This window comes from Pelodiscus sinensis, chromosome 3 (assembly GCF_052426305.1).
Source record: "Pelodiscus sinensis isolate ZL-2025 chromosome 3, ASM5242630v1, whole genome shotgun sequence".
NCBI classification, from domain to species: domain Eukaryota; kingdom Metazoa; phylum Chordata; order Testudines; family Trionychidae; genus Pelodiscus; species Pelodiscus sinensis.
The window spans coordinates 48,255,056-48,268,491 of record NC_143054.1 but is presented as its reverse complement, the minus strand read 5'-3'; the positions used below and the strand labels follow the sequence as shown (position 1 = coordinate 48,268,491).

Genomic DNA, 13,436 nt, shown 5'->3' with positions numbered 1-13,436 from the left:
TTTGATCAAGAACCTTCCTAAATGGTAGGGCCATTAAATTCGGTGTACAGCTTCCTGTTATCATAACTTAGAGAAATATAAGTGTTTGGTTGTGCCAGGAAAGTGGGATGTATCTGTAATGGGATTGCTTCTCATAAAACCAAACAGATATGAGACAGACTCACCATATCAAGTACAAGCCTCAAAATTTACATAACTGAGTGAATGTTGAAAGAGACTAACTAAGATGAGCCAGAAAAATTGGATGAACCTGGAATAGGATTGCTTCTCAATAAACGTTTGTAAAAAGAGATGAAATGGAAAAAAATGAAATAGTGCTCTGTTTTGGCACAGCTAAATCAATGCTTAAGTTTTGAAAACTAGAAGAAAAAGCTATTGGAAACCAAATTTACTACAATACTTTTTTGTTAAAACATAGAGAATGATAACAGTTTATAGGGATGAAGGATCAAAATACACTTGATGAAATTGTATTGTTTAGTTCCTAGGTGTAGGGTGATAAGGTGCCTTCCTTGTTCTCCAAATATGGACCATCAAACCTTCTGACGTGGCTTTACAGATAAGGTTCTTATCTACCATTGCATTGCTATCCCTGTTAGTTACTTTCAGAAATTATTTCAGTCCTTCATCTGTGAGCCCTATCCAATTCAAACATGCACCACAGACCGTGAAATCTGGTATTTTGTGTGATTTTACCCTACACTCTGAGGGTGCGTCTAGACTGGCAAGATTTTGCGCAAAAGCATACGCTTTTGCACAAAAACTTGCTACCTGTCTACACTGGCAGCTTGAATTTGCACAAGAGCACTGACATTCTACTGTAAGAAATCAGTGCTTCTTGCGCAAATACTTTGATGCTCCCGCTCAGGGATAAGCCCTCTTGCGCAAGAATACTTGCGCAAGAGGGCCAGTGTAGACATGCACCTTAATTTCTTGCGCAAGAAAGCCTGATGGCTAAAATGGCCATTGGAGCTCTCTTGCGCAAAAGCGCATCTAGGCTGGCACGGATGCATTTGCACAAAAGACATCTTTTGCGCAAATGCATCCATACCAATCTAGACGCTCTTTTGCAGAAATACTTTTAACGTAAAAACTTTTCCGTTAAAAGTATTTCCGCAAAATCATGCCAGTCTACACGCAGCCCGAAGGTTTCATGGGGGAGACCAATATCTCTCAAATTGCAGGTCCTGATCCAAAGACAATATGCAGGAGGACCACAAGGTTATTTTAAAAGGATTGTGGCATTGCACTCATAGTTCTGCATTGCCTTCAGAGTTGGCATGTGGATGTGGATGTGGTCCTGTCTTGAAGACTTTGCAGGTTAAATAAGAGAAAGCGGCAGCTGCTGACTGAGGACCCAGGTCTTTATTAGCAGGACAAAAGTAAGGATAGCAATGCCATACGATGCCATCCTTCCTTTTGTGATGCTGCTGCTGATGGCAGCTCTCATTTCAGAGCTGGGCTCCCTGCCCGCAGCGACTGCTCTCCAGTGACCCAGCTCTGAAGGCACCATCATCACCAGCAACACCGCAGAAGTCCAGTAATAGTACCACAACTCTCCTTACCATAATGTTGTTACCCCCCTCTCCCCTCACACAACTCTTTTGGGGTCAGGACTTCTACAATTATAACATTGTGAAATTTCAGATGTCAATAGCAGAAACAATGGAATTTACAAATTTTTAAATCCTCTCACTGTGAAATTGACCAAAGTGGACTGTGAATTTAGTAGAGCACTAATAACCTGTATTGATTTTAGACAGAATGAATAAACATTGGTTGTTCGACAGAAAACCTGTTTGTCAACTCCGCCATTTGAACAGATTTTTAGTATATACACATAACTCCTTACATAGTCATTGTACATACATTTCACGACACTATTAATGATTAATGTTACCTTGGCTCTGATACAGAGGCAGCAGTGTGGTGTAGCAGCTGTCCCTGTCTGTTGGGGTCCTTGCTCCCCACAAACAGAGGCTGCTGTGGGAGAAGAGGGGGAGGAAGGCTGCCCCGAAGCAAGCAGCTTTTGAAGCAACAGCCTCTGTCCGTGAGCCTGGGCAGAGGCAGCAAGGTGTGGGGGAGGAAATGCAAGTAGTTGACTAGATTAACCAATAAGCCTAGGTTTATCAGTTAATCATCTAGTCAACTACTCGTTCACATCCCTACCTATTACAGCATAATTGAATCTCCAAACATTTTGTAAAGTGGCTACCACAGTAATTTCTCTCTCCTAATATTGTCCACTTTCTACTTGTTCTGCATTATTCAGCTGAATTGTGACTCTTTGCGGCTCCAAGGACAATAAGCTGTGATTCACTAGATTCTGCATCTATTCTGTCCCTCTGTAAGTCTGACAGAAAACATTATAAATGTGGATGTGGTCCTGTCTTGAAGACTTTGCAGGTTAAATAACAGAGGCTTCTCTGTAGCTCATGGCAATTGTTCATGTGAGTATTTGTTTCTTTGTTTACCAGCATTCACAAAAGTGATTGATAGTTCATTCTCAGCCCAAACCCATCAGTACTTCCAGGAACTACTGTTATGTTCCTAGCAAGGTCATACACAAGAGGGTGCATTAAATCCTCCACACTAATTCTAATGCTACTAATCAGATATCAAACATTGTGTATCAATATTAACATTCAATTTGGTTTACTAAACAAAGATCATCCTAGAAATGTTTTGACTGTTTTTTCCAATTTGACATCTTGCCAGCATCAAATTGTAAAAAGTAAAAATATGAATGGATGAGGTTCTGTGTTTGTAGCCTTTCAAATTCTTGGGATCAAATTTACTCAGTTTACAAATAAAAGAATTGTTGAAACTGCCAGCCTTTACAACTCCAGCTGCGAATTTCAAATGAAAGTGTGTTCTTCCTGGCTCTTGCAGTATCTCAAATAATTATGTTTCTATAAGCCAAAACCTGCTATCAGTTACACCTGTGATCTTGATTTTTCATTAATGAAAAAACACAAGACAAAATGAAGACAGAAACCAACCCTCTAATTGGAACTTAAACATTCATCCTGCAAGTGATGCATGAACCACAGGGGAATCCATCTCCATTCTCAATAGGTGAATGGGTTCTGCAGGGGTAACTAGTAAGTATAATTGGATGCTGTTTACAATTCTAACAGATAAGTGGGAATGTATGTTGATGAGTGTAACTAACATGTCTAAGAATTCAGCCCTAGATAAGTAGAAAAATGATAATAAAGGAAGCAGTGTTTTACATGTGCACTAAGTTTCCTTTTTTTTTTAAGGACTAGAAATGATTGTGAACTGCTGGATTTCAAACTCCAGAAAGGCGTAGAAGTTCAAATGAACTTTTCAATTCTTGCCCAGCTGTAGTTAGGACAGATTTCTTTTTTATTTTGGGGGAAAATGAATATGGTTTTAATTTTTTAAATAGATGCTATACTATACTGAAATAGTTATAGCAGAAAAGATGTAAAATAAAAACACAAAAGCTAAACAGCCAAATACAGAAATATGAAATACAAAGTAGTATACCTTCAAAATACTAAACATGTTGCAGAATCTAGGAAAGTTCTTATTTATATGGTGAAATTATTTATTTTTATATCTGTTTATAGTAACAGAAAAATAACAAATATACAACACAGATCTATTCAATATATATTGTACAAGTTGTGCTGTTGTCTGCCACCTTAGCTCTGCCCATCACCTCAAAGCACTCTGCTGTCTTGAAGGTGCCTCTGGACTGAGTCTTAGAAGAATCAGTGTTATACAGAAGATGGAGAGAATGGGCAGGAGGAGAGGGGGAGAAATAGCTACAACACATCAGGTATCAGAAGCAGTGCAATTTTGGTACTGTTGCTAAGGTTTAAGGGTAATTTCAAAAGAAGGATTTTCTTTCAAAGTAACCTCATCTAGACTGCATTTCTTTTTTCAAAATAGGGTATTTCAAAATAGCGCTCCGATGCAATTATGCAAATGAAGCATGGGAAATTCAAACCCACGCTTCATTTGCAATTTCGTTCTTCTGTATTTGCATTCCTCTCTCGAAAGAGGAATGCAGTGTAGACATACCCTAAGAGTGAGACACAAACAAGGGTGCTTTTGCCATTAGACTCTGGGTTTGGTCTTGCAAGACAAGCCTCAGAGGAGACTTGAAATTGTGATAGATAAACCCCAACTCCTCACTTGGTCAATCTTGCCTACCCAGTAGACTGATTTGACCATGACACACTGGTAGCTATACAATCCACAGGATGTGTGTGTGTGTATGCTGCTTTTCATGTTGTACTTTCAATAAATGCGGAGTATTGCCTTGGTCCCCTAAAAAAGATACTGTGTGCATCTTTTCACAAGGGGTAACCCTAATTCTGAAATAGTAATTTTGAAACAACATTATTGTGGATGCTCAGGTGCTACTTATTTGAATTTATTGGCCTCCAGGAGGCCTCCTGAAGTTCCTAAGAGTGCTTCCTGGAGTTCTAAGTCTGTGGTAGCACATCCACATTAACTGAGCCTGCTTCAGGCTAATTTTGATGCTTTCTCATTGTGAGTACACATGAATTCGAATTTGTTAAATTGGGAGTTCTTACATCAAATGTAGCCATTTTGAAATAATTTCCTAGTTTAGACATGGCCTGATTGAATTGGCCTTGTTAGCACTGGCCTTCCACATGGTAATGTAACACTCCCATCTTTTTATATACGTAAATATATCCCTTCTAAACCAAAGTTTCATATCATGAATCTGATGTAGTGGGCTCCTGTCAATGAAAGCTTATACCCAAATAAATTTCTTAGTCTTCTAGGTGCCAGAGGATTCCTTGTTATTTTTCTATTATTCATGCCTCTTAATTTATTTCACTCTGCCGTTAACTTATTTTTAAAATTGTATTAACATGTTTAATTTTGCACAATGTTTTAGGAAAAAGTTTTTATAAAATGTGAGCACAACATGAAGTTGTGTTATGTGTCTTTGTTGTACACAGCCAGTGTCCTCACCCTTCAATTGCTTGCCTCCTCTATACCTTTGAAGTTGCTGTTGCTAAAATAAAACATCACAAACTCAATTTGTGTTTGCTACTGTCCAAGATTATTTGAATAACTCACCTCTATATTGCTGCAGCTGACATCAAAGATATTCAATTTAGGAAAAAAACTAAAGCACAAATGACAGCATCTGATTGCTAATTTATTTTTAGGTGATCCCAGACTGCATCAAAATGTATTTTTTATCATATCTGTCAGTGTTTATAGAAATATCTTTAGAGAGGTGAGCCAGAAGCATTAAGATATGGAAGCATTTCAAACTTGACAGGATGGAGGATCATAGAAGAAACTTGAATGCCACATAACATTTCTGTGGTCCAAAGTATTGAACATTTATGTAAAAGGGTGACTGCTCTCAGGAAAATAAAAAAAGATTACAAAACCAGTGAAGTACTGTTACAAAAATCTATACAATATACTTGTGGAAGTGAACCTCATTACTGGGTAAGATGGATAATTCTTCAGTGAAAAAAACACTGCAGTGCGGGTTGTGATGATATATAGATTGCACAGACTGAAGGGAAATTTTATGTGAGATGAATCCTTTGAACAAATCCAATGTCTGTGCTCTGCTCTCTCTCCCATGAAGGTTTGTTATAAGGAGGCATTGATGCAATTATATGTGTGAAGCTGATTTTTAAATGCTGAATTTTGTACATTATGTGGAACAGATTTTATTCCCACCTGGTTTTGATCGCTTGAAGAGAGCAATGCTGTTTTTAACAGAAAGCAGTTTGTTTTGGACTGTTTAATGGTAAGTGCATATTTCAGATTTGGGAGGAATTAATGAAAGGACCATAGAGGTGCTTTAACAAATAAAGCATTTCAAACTTTCAAATGTAGAAGAAAATAATGTCTATATCTTATTTTGGAAGGCATAATCCACTGCTTTCTGTATTCAGAACAATATATTAAAATATAATTGTGTGACTGTTCTTAAAACTTAGTTGGATAAACTTCACTGAAAGCTCAACTTTTCCATCACATTAAAATTTTCTAAAAATGAACAATAAATCAACAGATGATACATTTAGCAAGCAATGAAAAAATCACATGCATTTCAGATGGGTTATTTCAGGAAGTTAAGGCATGTCTATGTAACCCACACACCTAATGGGTGTGGTTTATTGTCCCATATAGCAGCACTTAGATCACTTACAGTGAGAGATAAGAATGAGTGAGCTCTACAGCCAAAGATGAGAGCCAGCTGGCTTTATAGCTTAAGCTTCAGCAACTCTTATACTGAGGTTCTAAGTTCAAATCCAATTTCAGGTGGGCAGACTTGAACCTCAGAATGGGTTATAGTTATGCTAGTAAATTATTTCAAAATAACTACATTCAACTTATTTCCCAATTTTACAAAATCAAAATAGCTTGTCCCCACTATGGGGAAGCCTCAAAATTAGTCCAAGCCAGGCTTCGTTAATGTGGATGCACTTCCCTCGGCTTAGAGCCTCAGGAAGCACTGGGAAGTAATTAGTTCAAATTACTCTGGGGAGAAGTTATTTCAAAACTGCAGCACTAAAGCATCCAGCTTAGTATTATTTTGAAATAACTATTTTGAAATTAGCATTATTCTCCGAGGAAAACAGGAGTACATATTTCAAAATAAGCAGCCTGTTATTTCAAAATAATTGGCTTGGTAGTGTGGATACTTTGCTCATAAATTCGACCGAAGGGGAGTTATTTCGAAATAATGCCATAGTGTAGACCAGGGTTAAGATATAGATGTTGTGATTGAAACATAGCAGTACCATACACATATTTTTTGTTTGTTCACTGCAGTTGATAATAAATTTTGCATGAAACATCACTTCCCTTCAGCATATTTTCAAAGTTCTGAAATAGCTAAATACAATACTTTTGGAAACCTATCTTTATTAAAGGCAATAAAGTCATGTTTTATTAATTTTGATGAATAAGTACTCCCAAGATGCCAGCTATATATTCCTTTAAAAAAAATCATGTAGCACAAACTATTAACATCAGTGTGAAAGTGCCCTCTATAAAAAGTTTATGTGAGGGGTTTAAGTATTTCTTGAATGGTTTCTCCTGGATTTAGGCCATATGTTAATATGCCTTCCTTTATTCCTGCCCATGCCATCCTCTTGGTGGTGAATCGTGCGGTCCATTCTCCGGTTTTGCTGATAACTATAACTCCACCCCGTCCATGGACTCTCTTCTCCATATAGTGAAGAGCAGAATCTGCAGCTTCCTCTGGAGTTTTACCTAGTGTCAGGACCACATCTGATTAGTTATTTATACATGCAATAACAAAAATATAAAGACCATTGGTAGTATATTTTAAACAGGGAAGAGGAATCTTTTTGGGGTAGAGCCACTGGCCAACAGAAAAGTCATTTGGGGAATCACACACAAGTGTGAAGGAGAAAAAGAAAAAAAACCCACCTCACAGATATGCTCCTCAGCTAAGAAGTGGGGAGAAAAAGATACTCTCCTTACTCCATTCAAGCTCCAGAACAAGCCCCATGGGGCAGAGGAATGTCAAAGGGTGAGGAGGTGGGTAGGCACTAAGACTCAAGCCCAGAGCTTGATTAATTCTTCTGGGGGGTGTGGGACTAGTGGATTTTGAGGGGACCCCTAGGCTCTTGGGTGGGTCAAAAATAAGGGGTTCACTATGCAGGAAGGGTCTGCTGGGGAGCAGGCTGGGGCTGAGGGTGCGGGGTCTGGGCAGGAGAGAGGGTGTAGGAGTGGGCTGGAGGTGTGAGATCTGGGCAGGAGGGTATAGGGTCTCGATGAGGGATTATAGGAAGGGGCAAGGGATAGCGTGTCCACCTGACACAGCTTGCAGGGGGCACAGGTGCTCCATGTGGCTTTGTGTGCTGCAGGGAAGTGCTCCCTGTAGGTATCACACCCTGCTGCTGCCATTGGCCATGATTCCCAGCCAATGGAAGCAATGGAAGGGCAGTGCCTGCTGGGATCAGGGTAGAGAGCTGCTTCCTCCCTCCTGACTCTGATTGAGCTCGCAAGGCACGGGGGGCTCCCACCTTCCCAGAGCTGAGAGCTGGAATTCTAATCACAGAGCCTTCACACAGCTGGAGCGCTGCTATTGGCTTGTGCCTCAGCTTCATGGGCCGTAAGTTCACCACTCCTGCTTCAAACTTTGACATTATTTATTTGCTTTCCTTTTACCTTCAAGAATAAAAGCACATTGAATAAGCCGCCTGAAAACATAGTGCGCAGAAAAGAATAATTTCATCAATTTGCTAGAAATAGATTTTGAGGGTGTTCATTTTTCATTTGGTCTGCAACATCTCACATGGAGAAAAACGCTTATCAAACAGATTTCTCCAAAATTCATGTTATGTACATGAAATATGATGTAGCAAAAATAAGTTAGCTCCAACTTCTGTTAGACTTCCTGTTTTTCCTTTCCTTTCCATTCTAACCCACACCCAGTGGTCTGAAACCCTCATTCTGTAGTTGTTTGACACTCCTGCTGAATTCAGTGAGAGCTCAACATAAATGAATGCATGCTCAAATAGGCATGTTTGTACATTATTCAGGGCAAAGAGCATTTTTTTATCTAATCTTGGAAAGGCCCAGCATGCTGCAACTAGTACTGCAAACATAACAGTGAATAATTAAGTTCTTAGTGTGTAAAATAATTAGGTAGTGTCAGAACAAGTCTGCAGCACCACCATAAACAAAGCATGGGGAATTTTAGCGGGCACCCCATTTTGTCTCACTTCCTTTGCTTTTCATCAATATTAAACCTCTCAGAAAAGCACAAACTCTTCAGAAAGCCTTAACTCTTCTTCAGTTTTACTGAAACAAGGGGCAAAATTGCTAGGACCAAACTCCCCTTGTACATTCATCACACATATACATAATACAGTTTACAGGTGTTTCGAGTAAACCAAGGAGATGAGATTGGCATAAAATATCCTAAAATAAGCCAAATAGCTTCCCAAATAGAGATTTTTTTTCTAATTGCTGCCCAAAAATAATTGACTCTGAATCCAATCCTTATCTGAGCAGATTTTCTGGAGAGGGATAGGAAGTGCTTGCTAGATTGCAGTGCCACCCTTAGCATTTGGAGTCAAGCACTCCCCTACCCCAATTCCCTAGATCTTTGCATATTGAAATTGTGGGCAGAGACATCAATGGTGAAGCTATTTCTTTCACCCCAATGTATCAGAGATCTCTTTTTGGGAATCCCCCTTTTTAGGCAACCTGAATGACTTGCAAAGCTACTGGGAAGATTTTAGCTCCTGGTTAAGAAAATCATAGACACGTTGAGTCCCACAAACTCAGTGGCTACGTCTAGACTGGCATGATTTTTCCGGAAATGCTTTTAACAGAAAAGTTTTCCATTAAAAGCATTTTCGGAACAGAGTGTCTAGATTGGCACGGACGCTTTTCCGCAAAAAAGCCCCGATCGCCATTTTTCCGATCAGGGCTTTTTTGCGGAAAACAAATCTGGGCTGTCTACACTGGCCCTTTTGCACAAAAGTTTTGCGCAAAAGGACTTTTGCCCGAACAGGAGCAGCATAGTATTTCTGCAAAAACACTGACAATTTTACATGCGATCGTCAGTGCTTTTGCTGAAATTCAAGCGGCCAGTGTAGACGGCTGGCAAGTTTTTCCGGAAAAGTGGCTCATTTTCCGGAAAAACTGGCCAGTCTAGACACAGCCAGTGGGTTTTCAGCAGTATGACAATAACATTTTTTGGATGGGCAGCCATGCCCCACCTTCCAGAAGACACATGTTAAGGGCTGGAGGTAGTGACCTTTTCATTGCAGTCCACTCAAAGATTCAAGACAGGATGAGCAAACATTGGGAGGTCTGATCCGGAGAGATGGGCTTAGTAGAGAACTAGCCAATTTAAACAGAGCACTACTGAGAAGGAGTTGGGGGATAGTTAATATATTGAGTAATATGCTCCTCACTAGAAGACATTAAAAGGAAGAGACAGCATGGAAGACTTTATGGGGTGGACTTTTGGAGTCTCCACAGCAGATAGGAGAAATATATTTAGGATAGTATGTGTTTCTAACCAGTTGGAAAACTAGAACATTGAATGATGCAACTGATGAGGAAAATCAGGCCTTTTAGAACTTCAATTTTGTTTCCTCACTATAGCATTCATCTGCTTTATGTGAGTTTTAATTCAGACCTCTCTTAGCATCTTTTTAAAAAAATACAACCTGTTCAATTTGCATTACAGTATGTCAATTGTGAGAAAATAATTACTTCAATGCTGAAGGCATTCACAGTGGCATGTCTTATAATGTTAACTTAAAGCTCATCTCTATAATGATTGCCAGAGGACAGGGATCCCTCATCCTGGATTCTTATTAGAGCCTTCATGCACACCAAGTGCTTTATTTACAGCATGCTTTATAAATATTTCCTGCAGCGTAAGGCTTTTCACCTATTTACCAGCTACCAAAGCACAGGATAGAAGGTGGGTAAGTCATACTGCTCTCTGCAATCTTCCACTCCTCTGGTCATTTCTCCCCTCACTCCTGCTTCTCTTTTAACTGTTTCCTGATGATAAACTGAGTAACCTAGATAATTTAATCACTGAGTATCTAAACTATCACCTCATCAAGTTATCACAGGTGGGGACACTTCCACAGTACACAGAGTGGTGAGTCAGCTTTAGGGTACTTATGTAACTGCCACTAGGTAGATTTGAACCTGGGAGCTCTGGGGCTGAGTATAGGAGCCTCTACCCTCTGAGCTAAAAGCCAGCTGGCTCCCAGCCCTTCTGCAGTGGGCTCTTGATCTTAACTGTTGCTGTGGTCTAGGTACCACTTGCATCGCTCAGTAACCACACTAAGGGTGTGTCTAGACTACATGCCTCCTTCGACGGAGGCATGTAGATTAGCCAGATCGGAAGAGGGAAATGAAGCCGCGATTAAAATAATCGCGGCTTCATTTAAATTTAAATGGCTGCCCCGATCTGCCGATCAGCTGTTTGTCGGCAGATCGGGGCAGTCTGGACGCGATGCGCCGACAAAGAAGCCTTTCTTCATCGGCACAGGTAAGCCTCGTGAAACCAGGTTTACCTGTGCCGATGAAGAAAGGCTTCTTTGTCGGCGCATCGCGTCCAGACTGCCCCGATCTGCCGACAAACAGCTGATCGGCAGATCGGGGCAGCCATTTAAATTTAAATGAAGCCGCGATTATTTTAATCGCGGCTTCATTTCCCTTTTCCGATCTGGCTAATCTACATGCCTCCGTCGAAGGAGGCATGTAGTCTAGACACACTCTAGGTGTGTGGGTTACACTTACACTGTGTCACAATGACCCCTCTCCCTCTATTCAGCATTTCTGTGTCTGTTATGTAGAGCACTGATGTAAATAAATAATTTCCCTGTGGGGATTAAAAGGTTTCAATCACTCCATCTGGAATGTTTAAAAGAAGACTGGAAACTGCATATACACAGGTTTATTCACTCTTCTGCCTCCTGACAAAATACAGTGTCTGGAGTCTGATGTATTTCTAGTACAGAATTATTTATTGTAATTTTAATCTTATTGGCATAAGTCATTATTAACCACTAGCAAAGTGTTGAAAAAAGAACTAAGATCAAATGGGGAGGGCGAGTCCTAGTAGAGTTACGATTTTATACAAGAGATCCAGAAAATTCTACAAGAACCAGTTCATGGAATTTCCATCCAATCTCCCTCTCAAGAACTAAGGAGCAGGGAGTGCAATCTATTCATCATGGATCTTTGGTGTCAACAAGGAAAAGAATTGCCCATCTTCTGGATGATATTGCCTCTGAGCTGATGCTATGGCTCTCAGTTTCTTGGCACAATAATCCCATATTTGGCTGAGTCTGTGCCTCTATGAAATCCACTGCAGCAATAGATTTCTTAGTTAAAACAAATAGAGCATTCTTTAAAAATAGCCAGGACACTGTAGCACTCAGTCTGGAAATTTAAATGCCATGGTAGAGTAAAGATGTACTTGCCCCTAGTTTCTACTACATGGCTACGTTACCTCAAAAACCAAAATGCTCAATTTGATTGCAAGGAATAAATCTGTGAATCATGAGTGTAAATCCACTGCACTGCTCCAAAGGGTATTCTTGAATTTGTAGCAAGGAATATTTTAGTATACATTCTCAATCTTCTGCTTGATTTATGCCATTCTTCTGAGCTGAAGAACAGATTACCAGTCTCCTGGCATACTCATCTCTTAGAAGGCAGCATCCTGCACATATAAATGCTGGCAAGCCATCTGTCAGTTCTTATAATGTGCAGATCTGATGCAATTTGAAATTCATAAAATCATTAATTGAAGATCAGGTGCACCCTAGATGGCAGAAAACTACCTGGGTATCTTCTTTCCTGCTCTGCGTTCATGGTACCTTATCTCAAGGCCCCCAAGTCAACTGTTCAGCTAAATCATATTCCATTTGAATAGCTGGCAGACAACGATGCAGAAAATATTAAATGAAAAATATAAACGTTGAACATTTAATCTGAAATTTTAAAGGTTAAAATCTCTAAAACCAAATGGGACTTTGTTTTAAATAAATAATTGATTTGCCTTTCCAGTGGAACCAATGACCACCTTGTGTGGCTGATGAGTTTAAAGACACCTGATAAAAAGACAACTGTCTAAAGATAACAGAATCCAAACTCTTATATGGGTATTTATGTTATGATGCTTTTAACAGTTAATTTCCATGTTCCTATTTGAACCAGAATCTTGAGATTTAGGTTTCTCCTTCCCTCATGAATATATATTTGAAACTTGATCCGATTTTGCCAGTGATTACCCAAGGTTATTCATTATTATTAAAGGGTTTCTAGCTTGCATGTGCCTCTGCAAGGGGACTGGTCTCTGTCTACTTGTCCTGTTGGGAGAGGCCCTGAGTTTGGAGATAAGAAGATCATCTGAGGTCACCACTCTTCTGTTTATCAGAAGGTAGCCAACAAAATTTCCATAAAGGTATTTATCAGATTTACACTAGTGTAGCAGAGGGCAGAATTTGGCTCCGAGCTCTTCATTTGCATGGCTTCATTGGAGTCAAGCTATCAAGTTTTTCCTAGCTAGCCTCAGTCATGACAGAAAAGGGTACAAAAAGTAATGTGTGCTTTGGGTGTATAAAATGTATATACTTACCAGAAAACTGATTTATATTTAACTTATTTTTCAGCTATATTTCATGAACTATCTTCTGCCTCCACAATAACAAATGCAGACACCTTAGTCTCTGTTTGTGCACATGTCTTGTTCAGGTTTGTAAGTTAAAACAATCAAATTTGAAGCACTAAGGATTACCCTATTGCCTATGGATGAAGAATCCTTCTTTGAGCTTATCCTTGGGTACCAAAACATTATGGGGTAAGAATAAAGCTAAGCCTTGGTTTACACTTACCTCCATATAACTACGTCCCTGAGCGACATAGTGATATTG

At 39.6% G+C, this 13,436-nt stretch overlaps 1 protein-coding gene across 1 annotated transcript in view; it reads right to left on the bottom strand.

Moving 5' to 3' along the window:
- Positions 1 to 3,553: 3,553 nt before the first annotated feature.
- Positions 3,554 to 13,436, bottom strand: part of LOC149524645 (isoaspartyl peptidase/L-asparaginase-like) — a 73,003-nt gene continuing 63,120 nt past the window's right edge. Inside the window, exon 5 of the mRNA XM_089776924.1 lies at positions 3,554 to 7,260. Coding sequence (XP_089633050.1) covers positions 7,046 to 7,260 — 215 coding nt within the window. The 3' untranslated portion in view covers positions 3,554 to 7,045. The remainder of the gene's footprint in view (positions 7,261 to 13,436) is intronic.